Source organism: Frieseomelitta varia, unplaced genomic scaffold (genome assembly GCF_011392965.1).
Source record: "Frieseomelitta varia isolate USP_RPSP 00005682 unplaced genomic scaffold, Fvar_1.2 scaffold_633, whole genome shotgun sequence".
In the NCBI taxonomy this organism is placed as follows: domain Eukaryota; kingdom Metazoa; phylum Arthropoda; class Insecta; order Hymenoptera; family Apidae; genus Frieseomelitta; species Frieseomelitta varia.
The window spans coordinates 13,493-40,431 of record NW_025110405.1 but is presented as its reverse complement, the minus strand read 5'-3'; the positions used below and the strand labels follow the sequence as shown (position 1 = coordinate 40,431).

Below are 26,939 nucleotides of genomic sequence, written 5' to 3'. Positions count from 1 at the left end.
ATATTATTACTTTATATTATATATTTTATACAATTTTGTACTTCCAGAGTTTTATAAATGCTATAAAAAAAAGTCACAATCTACTAATAAACGTTCAAATATATCAAAGTTACAATATATTTAGTTTTAAAAATATCACGAAATTCTCAGATTCATTTAACTAGAAAGGACCAGTGACAGCGCATTGTCTGACCATCGACGGTGGCGTTCTACTGAACATGATTCGAGCCGGAGAAACCTAACGAATTAGCTTTATTTTCAGAGGGGGGTCGAGCGGTGCTATTCTCCATCGGCTTTCACATCGGCCAGCGAAGGGAGAAGGATTTTAAAGCAGGACTCGTGTCGTGGCATCAGTGCAACCGGAGAAAGAACGCTGTGACTAGGACAGCTGCCCGATTCGGACATCGTTCCAGCTCGAGGGAATAGCTCTCGGTCCCTTTACTAACTATCCGCCCTTACGTCAACCACTTTGCTCTCATCTCGTTTCTTTTCCTCCCGTATCCTCGCCAGCCGCGCCCTACAGCTCGCAGACTGACGTCTTAAAGCAATCGAATTCTGATCAAATATTTAACACTGCCGGGGCCAACGTTTTAAGTGGTTCCACTGCTCTATCACTGTTCCACCGTGGTAAGAAGTGCCTTATATCGTTGTTCTGTTCCATCGAATTTTCTGACTAGTTAGTCAGAATGCAACTACCGACGAGTGAAGTGTAGAACTTGTATCAGAGGAATTAAATTATAAACTACGACAAAGAGCAAACGCTTTTATTTGTATACAGTTGATGGAAGTATCTGAAAACTGAACTGTTCCGAATTGAGGAAACGAGAGACACATTTACCACTTATTTCTTGAATTTTTAGAGTTTCGTTGAATGTGAAAGCGATACCGATGACCGAACTGATTCTTTTTATATTATATTATACTTGACGCTTGATTCTCGATTGGGACGAATGGATACAGTTGTGATTCGTAGATTGTAAATCTGAAAGAGTTCGGAAATTATGTTTTACGAGAGAGGCCAGAAATATTATTGCAATTTGTATGAAAAATCGCTCGATTCATCAAAACGTGCTAACTAATTAAAAGAAAAAAAAACTACGTACAAACTGTACCGAATGAATTTGCACAATTCCTAATCAGATTTTAAATAAAAATCCAACATTCAATTTGAATGCTGTCTGGTAACCTGTCTTGCCAATCCTTCAAACTTCTGAAATAGCCAGAATCCGATATGTTCGAGGTATCGTTTTCTTGTGCGATAAGGCGGTCCAGATTCATTTCTGGTTGGATTAACGGTCCGGTCATGGATCAACGGCGCCAGATCCAAGGTGGAGGTCACCTTTTTTTGTCCCTTTCAGCACACGGCAATACGTCACGCGTTCCGGTTTCGGGGCGTAATTAAAGAGAGCGCAGAACAGCATGACGCCTCGGGCCTGTCTGGGGTAAGGAGCGGGGCGAGACGAGCCGGCCGGATGGCGTGGGGTATAAGGGATGTGTTTTACCGAGGGATACTTATACCATCCCTACGCGGCACATATTTTCATATAACAAAACCATCTGCGTGCCGCGCATAACAAATTTCAACTGATTTATAGTGAGGCTGGGGTAGGCGGGCGCAAATTTTCGCAGTTACGCCAGCGTCGGTGCTCGGCGTCGACGCCGTTCTCAGAAACTCCGGCCAGTCCTGTTCCTTCCTTTCGCCGATTTATATTCCTATTACGTTTCTTTCCTTTTACTCGAGTCCGTGACGATGACAAGTGGTACTTACAATATATGTTCGGCGTAGGATATACTTGTGCTTTCAGTCGTCGACTCCTTTGTCTGACGATTCACTTTTCAATCGTCTTATAAAAATACATTTCGGAATATCATGCTGTGGCATATAATTTTGTTTTTAACTTAAAATTCGAATTCAAATTTGTTTCTTTTTTCTATCCAATCGAAAGCGTCGTTCGTGCCATTATGCGTGACTTGATATTGTAAAATATGAATTCAGCAAGATAATCGAACAACCTCTAGGGGATGTTAATTACTGAAGTTCAATTTTCCTATTGAATCAGTGTGTATTTTATAAGTTCGAAGTTGAAATTAAATTTTATTCATGGACGTTTTATTTATGAAATTGCTTTCTCGAACAAGGAAACACGCACGTTAAACAAATACTCAAACATAATACCAAAAGTAGTTGCGGAACACAAAAAGTAAATGATGAAAATTGTTGCTGTAAAGAGACTAATAACGTGCACAGAATAAAACAATTAATTCATAATATAATTCATAATACACTCATTGTTCTAGAAATAGGTTTCCCAGTGTGTGAAAAACGTCTGTGTTGAAAAGACATAACGCGCAACGTGCCCGATGAAATCCAAGACAAAAGGGCTAATATTTCGACATTACAATAAATATACGAAACAATAGATTTAAATATTGAAAACTGCAGTGTGTGTAACGTTGCAACGTTCACTACATAAACTCGTGAATTATTGCTTTCGATGAATGGAGTTTCAACCTTTAAAGTAAAGGTAAATACAAAGACAGTAATTAATAATAAAGTGAAAGTAATTAACGATCGAGAAACGTTAGGGAAATTTCCGAATGTAACTGGTTGAACATTTGGAAAATAGGTACGAGTACATGGCTCGCGTGTATCTCAATACTTCTAGGGTTGCAAAGAACGGAAATCGGAAAGGACGTTCCTGAAAGTTTCACACTGATATCTGTGAGGAACGCGACCCTAAAGGGTTGCACAGAGGGGGTTGCAAAGTCGGGTATGTACAGAGAGGGACGAAGGGAGAAGGGGGATAGTAAGAAGGGACCGTACTCGGACCAACCGACGACGAACCGAGCCACTGGATCGATAATGTCATAGTGACAAGTACCAGCACGTGTATCTTTCTTATGGTTATAGTAATATTCCATATATTCGAATCTTGAGTCAGGCATCTGTAATACTTTACCTTACCGAAAATTCTCGTTTCTGATATCTGACCGTTGGAAAAGTACAATATACAGACCTAACGAGTTTAAAATCAAATGCAATTATATCTAACAAAGTGTAACTGGATAAACAGGATCTTCATTCATTTACTGCTTTATGCGTTACTGGAAATTTTTTATTTATTCCGAAATTAAAACTGCACGGGACTGTTTCAAACTTGCAAGAATTACATTCAGTGTCGTTACTAAAATTAAGTTAGATCGTTTCATAGGTGATTTCTAAGAGATTATTGATTATTAAGTGAACGACAATGATGAATTTTCTCACGTTTTTTTTTCTTCTATCTATTTATAAAATTTCCATATAAAAAATTTTATATTCTAGACAAAACTCTCGAGATAGGACGGCGTAAAACTACTCATAGGTTGACCCAATATGAGAAACTGTCGGAACAACGCAGTTAAAAAAAAATCACAGCCCTGTCATCACGGGGAGGAGACAAATTAATTTTTAAAACAGCCGGACCACGCGTTGTTCCCTCGACCAACTAATAACTTATGATTGACAATTTCATTATGCCGGGCAAGATAAGACGTGGCGGCATCTGCACGGGAAATGCGGTGAAAACTAACGTCAGCCAGTGGGGTGGTGAGTTCTTACCGGTGAGAGCGCGGAGCGCAGTAAATCCTGAAACGAACCTGGAATAAACTGTCCGGACTACGGCCATAATAATATGCCTTCGTCGACGCCGCTCCTAGATTGTTACGGGTTGTTGGAATTGCCTCACCGAAAACCAGTCCGCCGCGCGCTGTTCTTGGATTACGATGCAATTTCTCCAGACTCGCGGGATTGCGCTGATGACGGCCCTTAAAACTCGACAGCCCCTTCTCGCCCGAAATTACGTGTAGACGTGTGTGTCGATGTATGGCTGGCCTTCAAACCGTTTCCGTGATCACGCTCATCGAAACTTTCTCGTGGCGTTTGTGAGTCAACGGAACCGATCGACAGATGAAACTTATAGACATGTCACTGACATAAGTACAAGTGTCATCGAAATATAAAATTGCACGGACACCTGCAGTCTAGTTATAGAAAATTCGTTTCCTTCCAAAATCTAACCAAGTCTTCATACAACGATAGTGCATATAATTCTATTTTGCAAAGAATTTTTAAAAATATCGAACTAATTACATCTGATTTAAAGTTACCAAGTTGTAATTGACAAGCACTGAAAGAGGGAACGATTGATACTACAACAAATCCAAACGATTGATGGAACTTCTCTGGCTGGCGAGTCGCGTACAAATCTCGTTTACGACGTCTTTTTCGCTCATAAATACACACAAGGCGCGAAGAGTTCGGCAACTCTCTCATTCTGTGCGCCGCGAGGTGTTATACGTGCGTGCACACGGCCATAAAGTGAAAAAAAAAAAAAGAAAGAGGGAAGAAAGGTCGACAGGCAGTTTGTTACCGGGAGCAGTTGTAACGGAAGGGCACGTATCGAGTAACATGATTACAAATATATCATAACCTGCTTGGCCCTTTTTCCTCGGCAACGTACTCGATAGGGCCCGCCGGCGAACGGAGGCATGTCCTTCGACACGCGATACACGTGCGTCGCCTGTCGATGCGGCTTTATCGCAGCAAATCACTGCCGGCCCAGAAGAAATAAAGACAAAAAGGACGAGAGGAGGGGGCTGGGCCGAGTGAAAAGGCCACGTAGCACATCCCTCCGCTAAATCGAATCGACGGAGCACGTTCCCATCGGGTGTGTATAGCTGCGTTCATGCTCTGTGATACAATGTCGATGGAACGAGCTTTCATTTCTTCGAAGGTTGCTTCGAGAGAAATTTTTGGAGCTCGTAGATAAACGTGCGATAATGATGTATTATTATGGTATATTATGGTATATTATGGTATATTATTACGTATTATGATATATTTCTAACGTGCGATAATGATGTATTTAAATTAAACAAATTGTTGGAGTGAGAAGGAACATCGACTTTGATGAATCTTGCGATTAGTTTGTGACAATAACTATTAGATGATACGATTCGTTCAAATTATATTCATATATGCATTGCGACGAAAGACTCCACGAATAGTACGTCAAATCATTCATGTTTCCTTCGATTGAAATATTTATTACTCATATTAATACTAACTGATTGACAAGACAGAATACACGATATATATTAACGAGTTAATATTCATCACGTAGCAGATACTTCGGATTTCTACATATCTAATTCCACTTTTCCTATATCTATAACGTAATATCTTTCATGTTTTACCATCAACGATCACGTCGTCACAGAACATTTAGCTCAAACTTAATCTTCATACTCCAAATACCCCTGTACTCGGTGATCCAATACAATTAGACAAATCATTAATCCAAAGGGACATCTGTCCCCTTTCCAATCTAACAGAAAATAATTTACGTTACAGCAGATCTAAATGATACAATAACGCCAGTTTCTCTTACTTATGCCGGAAATTCCTCGAAGTCGAAACGGATAAATACTGACCAGCTGACATAAGAATATTACGGATGGAGGAAGAGTCATCGGTATCGCGCATCAGCGCGGCGAAAACAGGGACCGACCCCGCAGCGAGACAGCCAGATATCTCGGAATGTTTTACACCTCATTAGGCAACAATGTGTTGTTGCCAGGGTGAATTATATCGGGCATGAGACGCCCGTCAAGACAAATGGCTCGAACCGGAGGTAATTGTGGGCTTTTATTAGCTCTGGTTTCTCCTGTTGGCTGCAAATCGCGCAACGCCGGCTCGAAGATGGTTCAGCCAGGCAACGCCGCGGCAGCGCGAGGCAACAGCAACGGCACCAACGGCAACCCTTCCAAAACCCAGCCTCCTTTCTCGTCTATTTTCCACCCCTCCGCGTGACTGTTGCTCGTTCGCCTCTGTGTTTCTCCTGCGACTCCTTTCTGTTCGCCATTGCGTAATTACTCGCGTGACAGTAACGCAGGAATGCGAGCCTCGTCTCTTTAATGCCGGCCAGGCTCATCGTGCTGTACAATTAATGCTCGATTCGGTCGATTCTGAGCTATTTCTCCGTCGTATTTCTTCGTAACTTCGTTCCGCGAAAACTCGAATTTAAAAGCAGGAAATACTTGTTCTTTTAGAATCACTGAGACTGCCTCGTAAAACTTGCGATTTCCCCTCCGTTGGAATCAATTTCTTATAAATCTTTTGTTCAGAAATTCGGTTTTTGAACGCGTCTTTCATAAAATGGCCAAGCAAATTAACAAAATACAAATAAACAAAATTATCTCGTAGAATTGTTACTGTAATTGTAGTATTCGTTCAGAATTAATTATATTATTAATTATAAAGCTATGACTATAATGTATGAATGTAAAATTGTAATTATTCTCCTCATTGAAGAAATCTCAGAAATTTGATCTTCAGATTTTTTTATGGTTGACTGTGCTTGATAAACTATCACGAGTATAGAAATTATAATTGTTCCTCTTCCAAATATTTCATTGTTTCTTCTTTGTTTCATCAAAGTGAATTTCAAAGAAATTTCTTAACCACCGAAGATGCTGGCTAGAATATTGTATTATATATATATATCACGTTGCGGGATATTTACGTGGAACGATGGGACGTGGCCCTCGACGTTGCTTAAAGTATGTCCGGACGGACCGGCAAGATTAATGTGGTCAGCGTATTTCTTGAGATGTTTCACATACTTCTAAAAGGTTAATTACATCGTGGCGAAAATTGTTGCGGCCAGTGTGCCGCCTACGACCAGGCCGAAATATTCCTTAATTATTCCGTTCATAAAATTTTAATCGTGTTTCATCGCGCTCTATTTTAAAATATTTTCTTTATTTTCGTTGTTTCTTCGTTGCGTACAATTTAATTTTTCCTACTTTGTTTTCCATCTCGTTACTGTTACTTCGCTTCACGCAACGCTCAAAACTTCGAGAAAGAATAATAAAATTACGACAACGGGAACAAGGATTAAACCCGCGAGGATTCCCATGTAAACCTATTTGAAACAAAGCTGACTTCCCGCGTGGCCAAACTAACAGCTGTGTTTCAACTTTTGCCCGCCGTAAAAATTCACGTATCATCACGTCCAAGCGGAATCTTTCCAAAAATTCTCTCGCGTAATAACGCAAAATGGGGCGAAACCTACTTCCTCTTCACCCCGTATTTACCAACTAGAAAGTTTCAAACTTTTTTTCCATCCTTCCTTTCTAATAATCCAACCACCATTCCGCGGGCACATATGTCTCAACGTATAAATCCTAAAAATAAATCCCGTACTAACAAATTGTCCGACAGGTAAAAATTTATAATTATGTTACAGCGAATATTTCAGTTTTAGAAAATATTATATCACGATATATAAAAAGTATCCAATTGAAGATTTTCAATATTGAAGAAAGCTTTCGATTGCCGAGTTACTCTAACTTCTTTCTAATAAACTCTTCTCTTAATAAATTTTGCCGTAGCAAAGTGAGTTCTCGGTATTTTCTTTTTTTACTGTTTGTGGAAAAATTATATGTACAATATCTATTGTAAAATTAAGTATCTATAGTAATCCAAGGATGATCCTTTTGCCGACGACGTTATAATCACGCATTTATGAAAACGGAAACCCTAATTACCAATGACCGTGGCGGTACAACGCAGATACAAAAAAGAAACAAAAGGTACATCTAAAGAGGTAAGGAAAATTCGTAAGAGATAAAACTCTGTTCTCGTTTCTCATCCGCGTGACGCGATTCTCGAGGTTATGGTATTTTTTTTTCAAGAGGGGGAGAGAAAAAGCGACGACATTCCGAAAGGGCGCATTTTCGCGAGAAGAGAGCTGCTATCCACGCGTTATTACGCCTCTAGGAGGTACAACCCGCTCGAGGCATATGCGGGCCAAGCTTGTCCCCGTCCCTCTTTCGCTCGTAGTTTCGCCGTGGTTCATGTATTTATGCATTTCCAGCCAGCCGCCGCTTCTTCACTAGACTCCAATGTGCATACACACACACATACACACTCACGCATCGTGGACCAGCGTAGCGCCATTGTGCGCCAGACGATTTACATGTATTGCTCCTCTCGATGATGTGCCGTGAAAGATGGCCGAGCAAGGGGCGAGAGCAGACCAAAGCACACAAGACGCTGAATTGCTTTTAAATTAGCGATCCGAACTTTCGGCCATCTTGTTGCCACATATATTGTTGTAGAATTATTTCCTTTTTCGTCTGTTTCCTTTTTTTTTTTTTTTTTTTTTTTTTTTTTTTTGGCTCGTAATGGAAGACGATTCGGTGACAGTCTTAGTCTTCGGTGTTCGTTAATTCTTGTACAAGTTTTTTATACTTTTATATATTTTAAAGGAATTTCTTAAATAATTGCAAATATTATATTTGGCGATGTTTCTGTAATGAATTATCACTACTATTTCATTCTATCATAAATGGAACTAATGAAGAAATGGAACGTAAATAAAGTTAAGTTTGTTAAGATTATAACGAGCATTTTAATTGGATTTTATATTTTTACATTTTCAAATTTCCTAAGAATATTAGGCAATCAAGAAAATTCTTTTATGGCAGAAAGAAATGATAGAAAATAAAAAGAGAACATCAATTTGAGTTTTAAAATATTTATTCTTACTTTAATGACAGATTGTTCTAAAACATGTCTACTATAAATTACATGCTCGTCAATATCTTTATTTTGTGAGGTACCAAAAGAAAAAAGAAGAATGCAAAAAATCATTCGCCAAAATAAAAATAGTTTTCGGTAAAAGAAATGGTGTTTTCTTTATCACTGCTGATATGAAAAAATGGTAAAACTTTCTTGTACATTCGGTTATCTGATACACATTTATCACATAAATATTGCGCACATACCATAAATATTTCAACTAATATATCATTATGATCAATAATTAAAAAGAGGTTCACTGAATCGCGTATCTCATCATCGTACTTGAATTCAGGCCACTATAGTGGCCCATCCGATGAAACGCGCGAGCCACAAAGAAGAAGTTAATTAAACTGTGTTCGATTCTTGAAAACTATGCGAGAAATTGTATTCGCATCAGGAGAAGTTAAATCGTCCGCACCGTGTCCACGGTTACAGATTTATAATTAATCGTGACGTTGGCCACGCTACAAACAATTACGGCAACGTTCCGCGTGTACCCGCGGTAATTTAATCGAGCCCCGGCGCAAAATATTATCGCGTTAATTGTTATCAGGATTTTCCGAATAATTACACGAACCCCGCCCGCGTTGGTTAGTAAATCTCGCGTCCGATGAAATCTCCCTTGCCGCCTGGCAATACCCGAACACGTTGGTTGCTTTTCATTATTCAGCCAAGTCATATTTACTCATTGAATTCAATTCGGATTCACTTATGCTATGATTTACTCGGCGAAAGCGTACCTGAGGATGGTGATGGGAATTTATTAGAGACAGAGGTCGTCCTGAATACGGGCAAGGAAAACGCAGACAGACAGAGAGAGAGAGAGAGAGAGATGAAAAATAAGAGAGAGAAAGAGAAGAAGCACGAGGGAAGGTAGTTCGACGACAAGGACACCGAGCAACAAAGAGAGAGGAAAATAAAGGGCGCGTCTCTTTCTCATATTCCGCATCCCATATGGTAGCTCGTGAAAGTTGCAAGAGCATCCTTTCGAAATTCAAATTTATGAGAACGTCTCCTGTTTGTTTCTTCCTTTCCGAAGCTGTCTTCATTATTTCTATTGTTAAACATCGAATTTTACTCTACGACTTTTGAAAGCTTTTTTCAAATTTACATTGATTTCAATGATTAAGTACAGAAAAGAAGCAAATTAATAAAAGAAATTCAGAGTTAAGAAATTCCTTCCTATTTTCGGAAGCTGAAAGAGACAGATATCGTCAATGTAAATTACGTCTTTAGAAGTCAGAATCTATGAGCCATTTGTCCGAATTTACAATAAAAAAGAAAAGATTCGAACCTTTCGAAGGGTCTTTGTGAGAATAGATGTCTGTCTACACGCATATTGTTGCCTCGAACGTATTGTACGCTATTTTATTGGAGGATGCTGAATTTTTATCCAACCCCTGTGCAAATAAAGGCCACGTAAAACCATTCGGTATGGTCGTTTTTTAAAATGCATGCCGCCCTTAAATCAAGACAACAATAATCGTGTCCACTATACGGACATGCTCGATAGGATTTGGACCTATTTGTTGGCTTCTTACCCTCTGCTTCCCATTTGTCTGTGTCAAGTCTACTGACTTAAATTTTGTGTAAAAGATACGTTTTGATCGATATACTGTACTATTAATTTAACTTCGAGTCGACAATGAATTTGGCATAAGTTTGACATAAATTCTCACGATGTGAAATATCTTAATATTTGTTAACTTAACTCAAAGTATTGCAAAGCGTGTATAAACCAACTGATTGATCAGATTAAATAAAAAATTTTTAAATTAAAATTTCATTAGCAAATCAATAGTTTAAAGTTCGCAGAACATTAAAAATTCACGAAAGTCATTATCAATTACAGATTAAACAACAAAAGTATCGCTGGCGTATCTTGCAAGTTAGAAATAACAATCGAAGAGAAGGAATAACGAGTATCGAAATGAATAACAACGTTGTCGTGGTGTATGCCAATTTACGCGTCGACTGAATTCTGGTCGATCAACAGGGGAAGATGGAGGGAGGGAGGGAGGGAAGGGTGGGACTTTGGAACGCCACAGACTGAAGTGGCGGAGGGTGAGAGGAGAGCCGAAAGAGAGGATACACCCCCCGCGAACTCGAACATGAATTAAAGTTTTAATTTCTCTAAATCACTGTTCGCCCTCGAGCGCTTTCCACCAGACGGTCCGTTACTTCTGGCCTTTGCCCTTTTTACCGCCTTCTTTTTTTCCCGTTCGCCTCGATCTTACCACCGTCCAACCCTCGCCAATCGGCAGAAATCGATATGCACTTATCCGATGACTCTTGAGACCCGAGGCCTCTCTCGCTTTTCTCCTTTTCCTTCTTCCCCTTTTTTTTTCTCTTTCCTTTCTTTTTTTTTTTTTTTTTTTTNTTTTTCCTTCCTCTCGATCGTACCTCTACGGCCATAACAGCCAGAAATCGCGGAGATTTAAATTTCCATGGAACAACGATGTCGTTAACATCCCTTGGAAACCACTCGAAACTAATTCAGTTTCAAATATCGCTCCAAAATAGATGAAAAATTTTTTTCGTTAATTCCAGTTGATTTGAATCTCAATTTTTTTTTAAAACAGAAAAGGTTTCACATCTGAATTTTTTATAAGTTAGATGAAAATGTTTGAATATATTACGTGCGTTATAAAATTTTGAAATGATCATTGAAATTAATTTAGAAATATATACAAAAGTTACAAGACATTTGCTGCAAACATACAACCAGTAAAATGATCTTAAACGTATATGTAATTAATATTGAAGATTTGGCAAAATATTAATATATTGAATAATTAATTTGCTGTTCATATATGCTTCCAATAATATACACTTTCAGACTCGTTTCATATCTTATTAATACAAGTAATATTACGATGGTTGAGTCTCGTAACAGTAGCAATAAAATTTCAAAATATTTTGTACACAATACACATTAATATATTCTTAAAATATTTCTATGAATATTTAAATACTTTCGTGTACCAACATTTCATTTCTATTTTTCCAATGTTGTAATTTCAAGATATTACAAAAAATATAAAGAAGGTTAATTAATCCTCGTTAGATTAATACACCGATTGTTCATTAAAAAAAAAAAGAAAATCTTAAAAATTCGACGACGTGATGCTTCACATTCTCAAGTTCAGAACAGCAATAAACCATCAGGGAAACGTATCAAAATCGATTCGGTTGCTCGCTCGATCCGCCCTTTTGCCCGTCGGTGGCGCGCGACAGGGTGAAACAGGGGGTTGTTCATTTAAAATCATGACATGGAGCGTGGGGCGCAGTCACGGCGGAGGCGTTAGTATTAACGTTAGGTGCTGGCAGACCAGGGCCACCTACAAGAACTTCGTACACCGGTTTCACCCCCTTACCACCGGTGACATATTGTTTCCATTCTGCTCTCGGCGCAATAAAAAACTGGCATAAATATCGCCCGCCCTCGGCGTGCCGCGACACCGATACCAGGCCGAGCTGTGGCCCGCTATAAGAACCAACAGGCCCCGAATACCGGCGGTCTACAATTACGCGGAAACGTTCTTTCGCACGAGAGAGAAACGACCGGGGACTAATTTGTCTGAGTGGTTTTTTCGACGGTTAAAGGGCGCCATGGATTGCCACCGACCATCTTTCCGCCTCTGAATTTGTAATACTTCACGTTGTATTGTTGTGCATTCGAATGTTTGCATGGAGAAACGAAAGGAGGATGTATCTTGCGATCTAATTAGGGGGTGATTTCTGATAATTTTATGCATGATACACGTAAAGATTTTGATAAGAAAAAAATATCTGCAAAATAAGTATGTTTCTTAGGAATTTCTTTAAATATTACTTTTATATTGCGTGAGAAACTGAATATTCATACTAATTCAAGAGTTAAATACTGGAAATACGTCATAAATTTGAACCAATATTTTTCAATCTGTGATTTATAATAATTTGAAAATATACGGTATTTGATTCGGATGATATTTTTAAATTATTGTATTATTTATTATGTGAATTATCAAGAAGGAATAAGTTATTAGGACCGAGATTCTAAACTGTCCCACGTAAATCGGTGATAATTCGCAAGATAAATTATGTAGCCATTAGGGCACAAAGCGTCGCGTACTCCTTATCAATACACATACAAATAAGTTTGAAATAAAATCCTACTTACAGCGTGACAGGTTCCTCAGGGCTCGAGGGGGGAATTGAGAGCGACATGGTGGCAGTTAGACATCGTGATGTACCTGGCGACCTGACACGATCATCCACCTGAAATCAGGACGCAAATAATTAGTCAAACTCTAACATATAATAATAACTTAAAAACTTGCAGAACAATTAAACTTTGATACTTTGTTATTTTTACATGAGAAATTATCATCATGTAATTTCGATTAGACAATTTTTATGAATATACTTTATGGATATAAATTTGTTTCTTCTACTAAATATTATAGTAAAAATATTCTACCCTGAATATATTATCTGAAATTTTTAAATATATAACAAAATATATAAGAATTTCACAATTTAACAACTACTATCGATACAAGATACGAGTTTGAGTACATAGTACATCTGCGTCTGACATGATTGTTTACTTTAACCTGCTTCAAGGGATTATGTCCACGATGAAATTCAAGAATACAGAAGGAATACTTCACCGTGCACCTACCGAATTCTTTGCACGATCCTTGCTGTCGTCGATGGGGAATTGAGCAACAGGTAGACCAGATATGTCCTCGAGGTATCATGCTCGACAGAGCATACGCGTGATTTACTGTATAAGTGACTCATCGAACGCACCCTTTTTCCCTCTCTTTCACTCGAAACGAAACGAAACGAAACGCGAAGGAAATAATTCTTTTACTTAGACCCTGTCCGGGGGAACGAAAACCAAGAATTTATACCCGAGGGTAAAGATCATATTTCTCGATAAATTATCAATTCCAATTCCGTAGAAACTTTATTTCATTATTATATAATTTGTCTGTGAATTATGTGCACTATTCCGTCGCTATCAATTTTACGCCAGTTTAAAATATTTGTTTATAAATATAAAATACAATCATACATTTAATAAATCATGCATTTCGTGTTCCTAATTTCTAAAATTACAATATTTAACAAAAGGAACGTGTAGCATGAGAAAGAAATTAATATAAACTAGCCATCAGTGCGAACGCGAGTATAAAACTATTCGCTGTTAATTAACAATAGATAATTGATTTTCATTCGATATCTGCATTTTGAATTTAATAAACAAGGAGAGAAAAGTTACTTTTAACTTTAAAAGGAATCAAGCACGAAAGTCATGAATGATTGACTTGTACTACTTGACACGCAAATCTGTTTATAAATAGTATTTTCACGTAGAGAGCATGAACATATTTTAATCGGATTCTCAACTGTGCAAAGATTAATACCAAAACAATCGTGGCACAAAGTTATCGAACCACTAGACAACAGATTGATAAATCCAAATTCCCCAGGGACAACAAATCTGAATTTTTCATTCTGCCTGTGAATTCCTTTTAATCGAGAAGCCAGAAGCGAGGCATAATCGCGATCGGCGCGAGCTGACAAATTCAGTCGAAATTGAGCAACTTCCGTCCCAGCCCCACACGCTCTCCAAAGAAATATTACGGCCATATTTTTCTCCGGTGAACGATGACTGAAGCTCTCCCGCGATTTCCAAGGGATTAATAATGGCAGTAGAGCGTTCTACGACAATCGTAGAGAGAAACAAACGCAGCCCCGGGCAAGTGGACCAGGCTCGCGCGCCGACATCAATCTGAACGAGCGAGTCGCGCCCCTAACGAGCCACCGAGTCATATAAATTTTATTGCCATTTCATAAATCCCGGCAACCACCGGCGAGTAACCGTTCCCGGTGCTGTCTGCCAGATTATCAGGAACGTATAAAGTTGCGATCGTTGCGCGGTTACTGTCTTTCGGGACGCTTCCGGCGTTCCACTCGTGAAAACTCGCGCGAAAATATGTTGGAATAATACGTCTGAGGTTTAACGGTGATCGGAGATATGGGCAAGATAAACGAAGAAACATTGTGAGTGACAAACACTAAAGTTTTCAATGTGTCACTTGCTATGTGTTCCCTTCGGGACTCGTACTTACGATACTTGCAAATTTCAACGAATTATATTGACTGAATTTTCTCTACAAATGTAATTTTCGTTTTCACGAACAACTACCTTATGATATAATAATTCCGACAAATAGAACATTTTGCGATACAAAATTCAGATCATTAGACCCATAATAATTACAGGAATGAAGCAAAATAATTTAGATTCTTTTTAAATAGCTTAAAGTTGAATAGCTGTTTTCCTTCTGGAAAATTTGGCGTTCAACACTCTACTGGTGTGAAAAAGCCACGTTCAATATAGCAAAAAATTGAAATGAAGTGAAATAAATCGAAGAATGTAGAAATAAGAACGGCAGTGGAATAAGCAAGATCATAGTCAGACGCGCGAGCGGAAATTGAGCAAATGTGCCTAACGAATCTTAAAAATTTATCTCATCTGAAAGAGGCTTCGCTTTGTATTTGCAACGAACGAGCATCCGCTTTTTCATTACATCGCAAATTACTTGACGTACCTTCAGGATGTGTCTGAACCACGCGGCATCGCGTATTTCAATTTCAAAACGGTGGACGTAAATGTATAGGGACGCGCACGCGAAGGAGCCTGGAGAATGGAAACGACAGGATTATATTTATAATAAATAAGAGAGGAGTACATACGCGGAGAGAAGAAGCGGGTGCACAGTTAATTCAGTTTTATACGACAACACTTCCGATCCACGGTAAGCCGGCGACAGTCTTCCTTCCCTTCGCGGTTCTCTTCATCTTAACGCAAAGACGAACCAAAACCTGATTTACATTTCTTTCTCTCCTCGCTATAAAAATTCCGCGACGATAACTTTCTTTGTTCCACCCTCTATGGCCGACGCTGGGACGAGCAACCCCTGCGGCTGAAAAGCCACGGGGAGTCCCCATAACACCGACTAGTTTTCGGTTTACATTACATTCTTTTCCCCTTAATTAAAGGCGTTGAGGACTCCGGTCTTTTTTCTTTTCGTTGTTGTTAAAAACTGTTCGTTACTTTCCACGGTAGTACTGAAATATTCAATCGCGCAGAGTCTTGTTTATGTCAAGAACAATGGCAAGAAGAAAATTTCCATTTTCTTTTCCCACGTGTTCAATTGCTGATTTAAATGATAACGATAATTGAGAGGGATTCTTTCTCTCCTTCCGCGTTCTATATAGTGGAGTAAAAGAAAAGATAGAGATAAATCTAGAATGTGAGATTATATTTGGCAAGAGTAATGAATGGTCTGTAAATTTTTATGGATAATTGACAATTATTAATATTTAATAGAGTGTACATTAACACTCGTAATTTTGACACTTAACTAGGATTATTCGATTGGAGAATGCAACGATTTTAGATTCGGAATTTTTAAATTAATTTTTTATTTCATTGTTAATCTCCATCACCTAAATTTCATTTATCCAACATAAACTACTATAGCCACCTATAATCCATATTATTCGAGAACTAAACCTTTTTCTATTTAACTAAACTCACAATTAAAAAGTGCAGCTACACTACACTCACGTACCTCCCTAAAAATCATCGATATCTCAAACTTCATTCCATTGCAAACTTCACTCGCTCCACTGTCGCGCGCGAATCTACATAACAACACTCGAAACTATCGATCATTCCCATTCGGTTGGTGAAATTTCCTACCAAACGAGGAGCCAAACACAGAGCGAAAGAGATAGACAGAAAAGAGAGAGAGAGAGAGAGAGAGATAGGATCGAAATGTAATTAAGAGAGCAAATAATCCGAGCCGAACAAACTCCATGAAATGGATCAAAGAACTGAAAAGCGGGAGTGAGATGGTGGAACGGGGTGACAGGGAAAGGAGGGAGGGAGAGAAGGAAGGATATGTACCGATAGAAGCGCGACGTCGTGGTGAAAGGTAGCAGGACGACGCTACGAGGCTGCTGGCTGTTGGTTGCCTCACCCTGTCGTCATGCTGTCTAGCCCGAAGGAGTAGGGCAACGAGCAGGGGCCTCGGCAAAGACCCTCGATAAATATTTCCGTCAAGTGACCGGGGTTGGAATTCAAAGAGAGCCGAAAGGTGGAATCGAGAGCGAAACGAGTCCATCCTCTCTTCAGCGACCAGGTTCAAGGGACGGTCGACGAGAGGAGAAAGAAGATAGAAGGACAGAGTGGGACGGGTGGCTGCTGGCCTGGCAAGCCAGTATATTTGCGTTACGTTACGTAGTTGCACGTTTAATCAGCCGTATGCCCGGAAAGGGCGCGTGTGACAGAAGGGAAGAAGGAAAAGAGGAACCGCCTCGACTTCCGGATACCAAAGAACGACTGGGCTTCAACAGCCTCGTGCCTTTTGTGCGGCCAAAGTGACTGGGACTCTGTTTACCACTGGACGCTGCTGCTTCGTCGTCGTCGTCGTCGTCATCGTCGTCGTCGTCGTTTGCCGATTCCGACAGTGAATCATTGTGTCCCTCCTTCCGTTTCGCTCTGCATTTTATTTCAGGTACTTTACTTTACCTTGAATGTGACGTGTGTATGTGTATGCGTGTGTGTGTGTGTGTGTGTGTGTACGGCGACGTACGGAAAGTCAATCACACGTGCTCGAACTTTAAACGAAATTATCTTTTAGAAAAAGGAAGAACAAATCATATTTTGGATAAATTAATTACATCGAAACTGAATGCTGTGAAATGATTTTCAAGAGTTTAGGAGGAATTGCCTTTAATTTGGCTTGTTCGATAAAAGTAACGAATGAGTAGAATTGATTCGATCAACTTTTCTCGAGTGGAAGTCTTATTCCAAATTTCGGGGTTGCTCGTTAATAGGAGAAAATATGAGAGGAAACGAGGTGAAGAGAAACGGAGGCGGTGGCGCCTACGAGACGTCGATGGCGTGACAGATTGCCTTCAGTATTTTCCACCACATACATCATCGGCATCCGCCAGCCCTTAGTTCTAGTTCAATGCTCACCGCCGTCGTCTCCTTTAATTGGCATCACCTATACCAATTTACCTGTGCCGTCGTTCAGAAAATTCCCCACCACAGTTAGTTACGGCAGATTATATTTAGAAGAACATTCCTAGTAAATGAGCGACGAAAAAAAACGAGCGTCTATGTATATTATAACCGCTCGCGAAAGTATTCGATCATTCGTAGGAACTTTTTATAAAAATACGGTGTGTATCATAGAAAAATATTCCGTAATTTCATTAACCTATCATTGAACAAACTTAATAAGTATCTTCTTCTTATTAATCAATTATTATTAACCAAGTTATTCGACAATTTCCAATTCAACTTGTTATTTACTCAATGTCGTATATCACAATTATACTCGCAACGGCGCGGCCAATTTTCCTATCAGGCTAAGCAAGCGAGTAATATATCGATAGCAAAGGAAAGGGTCTGTGACAAACTGCAAACCGCACTTTCATCGTCAGGGATACGATTAGGGAAAAATTTCGTGCTGTTTTAATGGGGAGTGAAAATTAAATACCGCGGTGTGTCCACCCCTTAGGTCCGGCCACCTAATAATTCATACGAGGAATGTAAAAAGGGCGAGCCCTTCCTCGTCCTTCGCTGCCAACTCGCCTCCGACCACGCGACGAAGAAGAGCGAGAACGAGAAAACCGAAAGAGGGGGGGGGGGGGGGTAGAAAAATACGAGCTCGTGTTTATCTTGAGATTTGTAGCTGCTCTGTTCCCGATATTTATTGGCCTTCCAGGGATAGGGAGATGCCACCGCCTGACGGACCGTTAAATTTTATTATGTTTTTTCCACCGATGCCGAAATAACGCGTCACTGAATATGGCTGGCAAACGTGGTCGTAAAGATAAATCCTGATCGTCCGTGGATCGTCGTTTCCGCCCGTGAAGAACACGATTCGTACTTCAACATCTTTCAGCTTCTATCCTTCAAGGTACACGCTAATCGTGTTTCAAACAGCACTGATACTGAAATTCTACGTAAACTTTGAAGTTTGACGAAGTTTCAGAAATACGAAACTATTGTTTCGAGAGAGGCTTGATCATTATTTACTGTGCCACCAAACTAAAACGTATTGAATATACGTTGTAGTTTTTTAACTGTATAATAACGAAGGATACTAAGAATTTTCATTACTATTTCAATTTTATTTCGTTAAATTTTGGTTACGAAATTACCAGGTTATCAATGTTTAAACGTTTCATACTGCGACACAGACGCAACACTCCAGCTTTAAATTTTCTAGGAAATTGTCCGATTTTTTAAACTTCAACAATCTGTTTCCCTAAGAATTCCGCAAAGCAAGATTTGAGAAGAGCGTCGAAACGAGAACACGCGTCTCACCGCGACGAATTCATAAAGAAGGATCTAGAGGATACGTAGTCGTCGCGCGAGGAAGCACTGGCAACCTAACTGCCTACCGAGATCATATTTAGGATTAAGGAGACGGCGGTTGCAGCCTCTTCAGGACGATAGTTGCGAGCGCAGTGGAGAAGCCCCGCTAAACCAAGCAGCCCATTATCTTAACAAATCTAATCTCGCGGTGGGTGTTTATAAATGTCTTGTTTTCCAGCGAAACGGCGTCGCGGATCGAGGCTGAAAGGGACAGAGCGTTTCTAACCGCATTTTAGCTCAGCTCCCTCATTAACGTAAGGTGGGTGGCGAGAAACGAAGCACATACTCCTCGGTATATTGCGGTATATTCCTCGAGGGCAATGAAGGAAGTTCTACGTTGATAAGATTTTTCGAAAATTTGTCAATGTAGAAATAATATATATTTTCATGTTTTTCAATAGTTGAGTCATCTGGTATATTAGAATTCTTTTAATGGATCTCGAGTACGGATATAATTCTGTTGTAATTTTGCAAAAGCTTCGGCAAGATAGACTCAAAACAAGACATTCAGTAAAATTTTAAATGCACGTAACTTTTTAACTTTTTATTCACTAGCTCAAAATCATTATATGTATTTTATTTTCATTTCTCAAGCACGTTTAAAAATACTATGTTTTCCAAAATATAACATGGACTCTTCAAATAAAATTTTAAACAGAAACAATGGTACTAATCTCATTATATAAATCGTCATTAAATTGCAAGTTATAGTACACCTCCTAACAATGACTCAAATATAATCATTTCAAAAAAACAACCCATTAGAATATCTCTAAAATACAGTCACTACATCCACGACTTTCATTGGAACTCTGATCAGTCATCAGTCGAGGAATTTGACTAAATTCGAATCATGAGGATCTTAAAATGGTCAAGATCGCATATATGTCGGGATAAATGGCAGGAGGCGATGAACATAACTATAGCATCTTGGCGAGGATGAGCCCGTATTATTACACAACAGAGAATATAGCTTGCCGCAAAACCAGAGGCTCTAATCCCTTAAGAACAATAATAAGAATCCTTTCTGCGTAACTCCCGGAATCAGTGTTAAAATTGCCACGGCGTGTGGAGGACAAGGATGAGCAGAATGAGCCAAAACTTCATTCAAGGTCTCGTGGAAGGCCGTAATCTCCTATTCGACTCCCCTTGAGATCCTTCTAGACCACCCGCTAAACCTTCGTTTACACTTTCTTTCAACCCTTCTTACATCGTACCTTACAAGGTCTTTTATATTTTAAACGTCGCCAGGGATTAACAAACGTCGGACGATCGCTCAGTTAAATAAGAAACAAATGATAACTTCGAGATAAAGTTGACTTTCGATGAGAAACTTGCGAGATATACACCTACGCTTTCTTCTTTTCTTTTTTTCTTTTTTTTCTAGTGGAGAAGAACTTTTCCTTTAAGCTGTGAAACTGTACAATTCATTGTCATCTGTTGAACGTTTTCATCGAGCGACAATTTCCAGATGAAAATATTTTTCATCTGAAAATGTATGGCAGTAAATACTTCTCAATTCTAAATTTTTAGGAATCTAAATCTTACGAGTTTCAATTTCAAATTATATTTTTATAAAAATATTCTCAACAGAAGTTCTTCTTCATGGAAAATTGAAATTATTCCACGATATTAAATTAGGTATTGTTTAATATAAGAATGTAACCATTGAAATACTCGTATAATATTTATGCTTCAGAATTAATTATTAACTGCACGACCAAGAACTTTGCTTCTTATATTATTCGGTATATTAATTTCAAAGATAATTTATTCGAAATTCCTTGTTCCAAGTATCTCCCAGAATTTTCGTTAGCTTTCGCCAACTTCTTATCAATATTAACATCGAAAAAGGACTTAATCAGGCCCTCGGTTGGCAGGGAATCGCAGTTGCGATGTGAACTCTTTCGCTTTAAATTTTCATTCGGCTCTCGTACAAGGAGGTTACGTCGAGGACCTGTTTCATCCTTCAAGCCAGACTCTTCTCTTCTTCGTCCTCGTCTACGGGCGTAATTTGCACACAAAGTGCCGAGGAGGTGTACCGGTGCGGGCTGCCACGGTGTAGACGTTTATGTACACACAGACGCGTGCACAACCTTTACGTACGGTGTATACTCGGAAACACTATGCTAACGTTCCTTTCTTCCACTCGATACGCTCGTTTTAAGTTGTCACGTATCCACGAACGATATTATATTTTCATGGAGACCCAACGATTCATTCACTGAATCTATACAGATTTTAATAAGAAAGCTAAAGTACTTTTGTATCCTTGTTAAATAATATCTTTTAATAAAAATGTTAATACAACTTAACATGATATAATATTAATAAACAATAATATTAAATAATATGACACAATATTATATTATGTTTCAATACATAAAATTAAGCATATTGGTCAGATAGCTAAATCTGTTCACTTTGAACAAAGTGTATAGACACATTTCATTTAAATATTAATATTATAAAATCATTTCTATTCTTTATTAAATCTATATTTATTTCAAACTGAAAAACAACTTTTTTTTATACCTAATCTAGCTTTCTAGTACCTTGATTAGATATCATTGAGCTTTAGCGTACAATTTGATACAACTTAAATTTGATAGAATTGGAATATATAATTCTGCAACTGGTTCTCAATTTGACATATACCCTTAACGAGGCACGTTTCGACGAACGAATAAGATAAAATTCTTCCCGGCAGATAATAAGAAATCTGTCACGTAGCCGGCGGCTTCGTTGAGGACCAACCACTGAATCCGGAGGGTGGCAACGAAGAAGGAAAAGAATACTAATTCATTATTCAATCTGGGTCGAGTGATTAGCATGCGCCAGTACTCGGCATCTTCGTCCTCGGTTCCTTCTAAATAATGTAAGACGTATACCAGACCGTAAGAACGTGCTGGTACAGGCACGTCGTCGCAGAAGAATCCCTGACTCCCTTCCTATAATTTCGCGCAGCCTCAAATTCGCATTTAAATAATTATGCGCGCCGCACTTACAATGAAGATTATACAAAATTTCCACGATAAAACACGTTGATTGAAATCATTCTGTGATGAAACCGCCTGTATTGTGAGTGTAGAAGAAGAAATATATTCTTGTGTGTGTTTTCTTATCATTCAAATTAAGTATAAAATTAAGTATTAAGTATAAAAAGCCTCAGAGCGACAAAATATAGATTACAGATTCTATATTTCAAATTCTCGTAGTCATATGCAAATTTAATATACTTGAGACTAATTAATTAATATAATCGCGTACAAATATCTCATGTATTTGTTCTGTATAAACGACTGTACGTAGTTAATCACAAAATTCTACATATCTACACGCTACACTTTCATATTCCTTTTTAACATTATCAATGCTTTAGGATTGGTCTGATTTTCACACGTATTTATATGTAGATTTCTCTGACTATCTGTATTACGATCTTCGAATATTTCATTCGTCGGAACTGGCATCGCACTACAACAATATCCAGCCTAACAATATAACATCGACAATATCTCTCTAAACTCATCGTCAAACTTCCCCATCGAGACAATAAAAACGAAGCTCAAAGGAACGTCGCGACAGAGCAACGTCTGGCCGTGTTAAATCAGCCCTTGTCAACGAGGGAGGGGAAAAAATCTCGAGAAATCCCACCGCACTCGTCTCTTCCACCAGAGATAAAGCATTTTTAATACAATTAAACGTGAATCTCCGCGGTATCCGTTCTTCTTTCTTCTGCAAAGCATCCGCACCTTAACGTCACCCCGAGCCACGGTGGTCTCGGTTCGAGATCTGGATGTAAGAAGGGTTGTACTCAGCTTGCCTCCGGGGCATGTTAATGCACTCCGAGATCTTAGCACTTACACTCCAACACCGCCGCTGCCTGCTCGTCCTCGTCGTCCTTCTCTCCTGCCTGCTTTTCCGTCCCCAGCCATTTTCTCTTTCTCTTAAACTACCACCCCCCGACCAAGTCTACGCCGCCTCCAGAGGGCTTTCACGGACGACGCCTTAAATCCGGATCTCTGCCCTCGCCCTCTACCTCCCCCCTTCCACCCGCCGCCTGCTTCTTATTCAACCACCTTCCGAGCCAACTTCGAATCCAACGCTGCCGCGATTTTCTTCGCTGGAACGGCCAACAAGCGGTTTTCGAAATGCGCGCGGTCTCTGCGGCGAGGCAACCGTGATTTTCGGATCGTTAAACGAAATTGGGAGTCTGTGGCTTCGACTGGACCAAGTTAATTTCAGAAATGAGAGACTTGGACAGACTACGTTAATTTTTCAATCTTTGAAAAAGCAAAGTAAGTTGCTAAATTGAAGCTCCATCATTTCTTTTCCTCAATTTAGAGAACAGAATCTGAGAAACTCGCAAACTGTTAGGAAGAAGTTTTTCATTTAGCTCCGATCAAAGTTTCCAATTCTAATCCTAAACTTCCTAAACCTAATCCTAATTCTAAACAAATCCCTCGCCTAAAACTCTTCGAGCTACAATAAAACACTGGCATGAAGCGCAAAAATCATTAAACTTTTGAAACCAATAAAAGATTAAAAAAAAATCCTCGATAACCGAACGTCTATCAATTCCCAGCATCGATATCAATCGTTTCGACCATCCCAAACAAGTCCGCGACACATCTCTCTTTCGAAACGAATCGCATAAAACCCTATCGTTTCCCTGCAAACCTGCGCGCCTCTCCGCAAGTTGTAGAGGGGGAAAAAAAAAGAATTAAAGAAGGGCGGGACGAAAGAGAGAGAGAGAGAGAGAGAGAGAGAGAAAGAGAGAAAGGGTGAGAAAGAGACGAAGCTCGCTCCGGCTCGCAGAAAGAAATCTTAATTAACGAAGCCATTGTTTCAGCCGTGGAAACTCGACGAGAGGCGACAGCCACGAGGACTGGAGCGTGGCTTGCCATGGCTGGTAGACGGGGGGGGGGGGTCGTTTCCACGGTGGCTGGGGTGGAGATGGAAAAAAAGGGCCGATTTTTTTCAAGGACGACCGGCACACCGGCCACACCGACCACCGACGGTGGCGTTCACGGGGGCACACAAAGCTCTTGACGGATGGGTAGCCACCAGGCGGTGCCGTAACCCTCACGGTTACGAGTGACCACCTGTTGAGGGTCCTGCACGCACCTGTCTACGCACACACGGCTCATCCCGGCACAGCACACGGCCTTCCCTCACAGGCCCGTGAGCGTGGATGATATTTCCATCCGTGATGACCGAAGAAACGGCCCGGAATAACGAGTGGCGTGCTCGCGTTGTGTCCACGATGCGTGAAGTCGTACGGAAAGAGAGACGAGAGAGAGAGAGAGAGAGAGAGAGAGATAGCTTTGCCAGTGGCCGCTGCCAACACCGCTGTCTATGATAATTGCCTCACCTCCTGGTTAATTGTTCGATGGAGAGGGCGATTGAAGTGGACGTTCGATTTTGTACGGATTGAAGGGTGTCGAGGTCCTTGACTCTCGTAGACGCGTTAATGAGAAAATTAGATCCGTGTTCATTTAACGATCGATGAGCGCAGGGGTTGAAAGGTGTCGTCGATTTAACGGTGTTGAATATGCTTGTTGCATTAAAATGAGTTGCTGCAACGGAAAGTAGAAATTTAAGTATTTACATTGTTTGATTCAAAATTAATTATATGTAGAAAGATAATAGAAAACACTTTTGTTTAGTCGATGATTTAATGTTTGCTCTGGGGCTCTTCCCTCTTCGTGTGCTGTCACAATATAAATGTCGTAATAAATTGCTATATTTATACTTCCTATACTTCTTGATTTATCCTCGGTTCTTCATATTTATCCTTGTAATAAGCAGAACGAAATCTTATCATTCTTATGATTACACGTGTCAGTTCATTGCTTAGAAGGAAACATTAATTATTTTCATGGACCCAACACGACCATGAAAATAAACACCACTGACTGACTTAAAAGAACTTTCTCTTTTCAATCCATCAAGTTTTCCATAACATTACCGAACAACAAAAGAATGGATCCAGATAAAAAACGACCAGTGAATGCTTTCGAACCTTCGACGGAGACTGTCATTTTTACTGATCGAGCGCTCGTCAATCCAGAGATCAAGAGCGGTCTTTTTTTTTTTATTCCCTTTTCCCATCCCTTGCTCGATCCTCGCGGCCAGAGGACCACAGAAACGTAGGACGGCGGGAACGCTTTATTTCCAACCCCCGTCGCGATCGTTCCATTTGTTTCGCAGCCGGCATCGCATGGCTCGCGGCGACGAGCTTTCTCTCTTACCTCCTCTGTTTCCCACCCTCGCGCGTACCGCTCGTCAGTTGACGCGCGTTCTCTGGCTCGCCCCCCTATGGCAGATTCGACCGCTGGACGAATCGACCCGTCGTTATCTCGACATATCCACAGGTACGTTTAATACGTCCAGGCGACGTATTTATTCACCGAGCCTCTCTTCCACTTTGATGAATGACGCGACGTCGCGCGCCGCTTACAACGCTCCGAGCATATTTGCAACCGATTTCACCGGCGGAGCGAACGCGAAAATCGGCGAACTGCGCGCCTTTCGAATCTTTTTTTTTTTTTTCACTTCACAAAATGAAGCGATATTTTCTTTCTAGTTCGCGACGGAGATGGTTGTTTCCAAACATTTGCATTACAGAATGATTGAAATAAGACTGCGAGTGGAAATTTAGATTATAAAGACTTCAATTTCTTTAAATATCACAAAATTTTTAGAATTCAGATGGAATAGACGACGGTGAAAAAAAAATATTTAAAGAACAGAATACAACGATTGCAAAGAGATTACAAATTGAAGCAACGTCGATTCTTAATGGTTTAAGAGCGATGGTAAAATCAAGAACAGATTTGAACGGATTTGACAGGAACCAATGCGATTTCAAGACGTGCCCCCGTTGCGAACGAACGTAATGTTCAATCTTACGCGACGACAAGACGGTTGAGACTGATGACGAACGATTGTCAAGGAGAAGGTGAAACGTGAATAGAGGGTTGGAAATAGCATCTCGAGGGTTATCTCGGAATCCTAATGCGTAATGGCTGAGACGACTTTGGATTACTAATAAGCATCGGTATCGTCATAGGCTGCGAACTTTCGCGCCTGTTATTTCGTTTTAATGGCAAATCAAACTTCGGTCAAAGTTACTAATTTTCTTAGGGGATGCGAGAAAGAAAAAACCAACAAGAGACAGCATCGCTTGCTAGGAAAAACGTTTCACTGGATTTCCAGTCGTTGTTCAATTTACACTTGTGATCATTAAAAGTTTCATTAATTTTCTGTCATTGAATTGAAATCTATATTCAGAAGAACCTACCCTCGTTCATTTAAACAATCAATCAATTTCCAAGTACGATTGAATCTTACAATTAATGCAGTCACGATTCGTCAAAGCGTTATAAAAGCGGCAGGAGTTGGGAGCAGACTGTCAGCAACGGACACGGTAGACATCGAAAGGCAATCGACGAAGGAAGTGGCACGAGTGGGCCACCGTGGTCGACCGGTGCCGTGCTTTTTCAACTTCGTCCTTCTCTGACGGTGGAAGAGATCGCCGTTTAAGTGGTGGCTCGCTAATGATAGTTCAACCCTTCAAGGACTCAACTGGCTGGCCTCTCGAAGTCAGCCTGCATCTGATGGTAACTTCAATCCGTTAATTGGTGTACAACTTTTTTGCCCGTGCTTCTTCTCCTCCTCTTGCTTTCTCAGTCCTACCCTCAGCCGGTCGCATCGCTCGTTACCTCTCTTCCGCTCGTTCTCCACCCCTTTATTTCCCTCCCTTTTTTCTGTGTTTCTCCTCTGTTCTTTTTCCCTTTTTTCTTGTTTTTTTTTTTTTTTTTTTTTTTTTTTTTTTTT

General features: G+C 39.9%; 1 protein-coding gene across 3 annotated transcripts in view; it reads right to left on the bottom strand.

Moving 5' to 3' along the window:
- The window catches only part of LOC122534727 (putative mediator of RNA polymerase II transcription subunit 26), a 51,048-nt gene extending 38,157 nt beyond the window's left edge, over window positions 1-12,891 (bottom strand). For all 3 annotated transcript variants that reach the window (XM_043665647.1, XM_043665648.1, XM_043665649.1), the window contains exon 1: window positions 12,798-12,891. In XM_043665647.1, coding sequence (XP_043521582.1) covers window positions 12,798-12,844 — 47 coding nt within the window. In that variant the 5' untranslated portion in view covers window positions 12,845-12,891. The remainder of the gene's footprint in view (window positions 1-12,797) is intronic.
- Window positions 12,892-26,939: the final 14,048 nt, after the last annotated feature.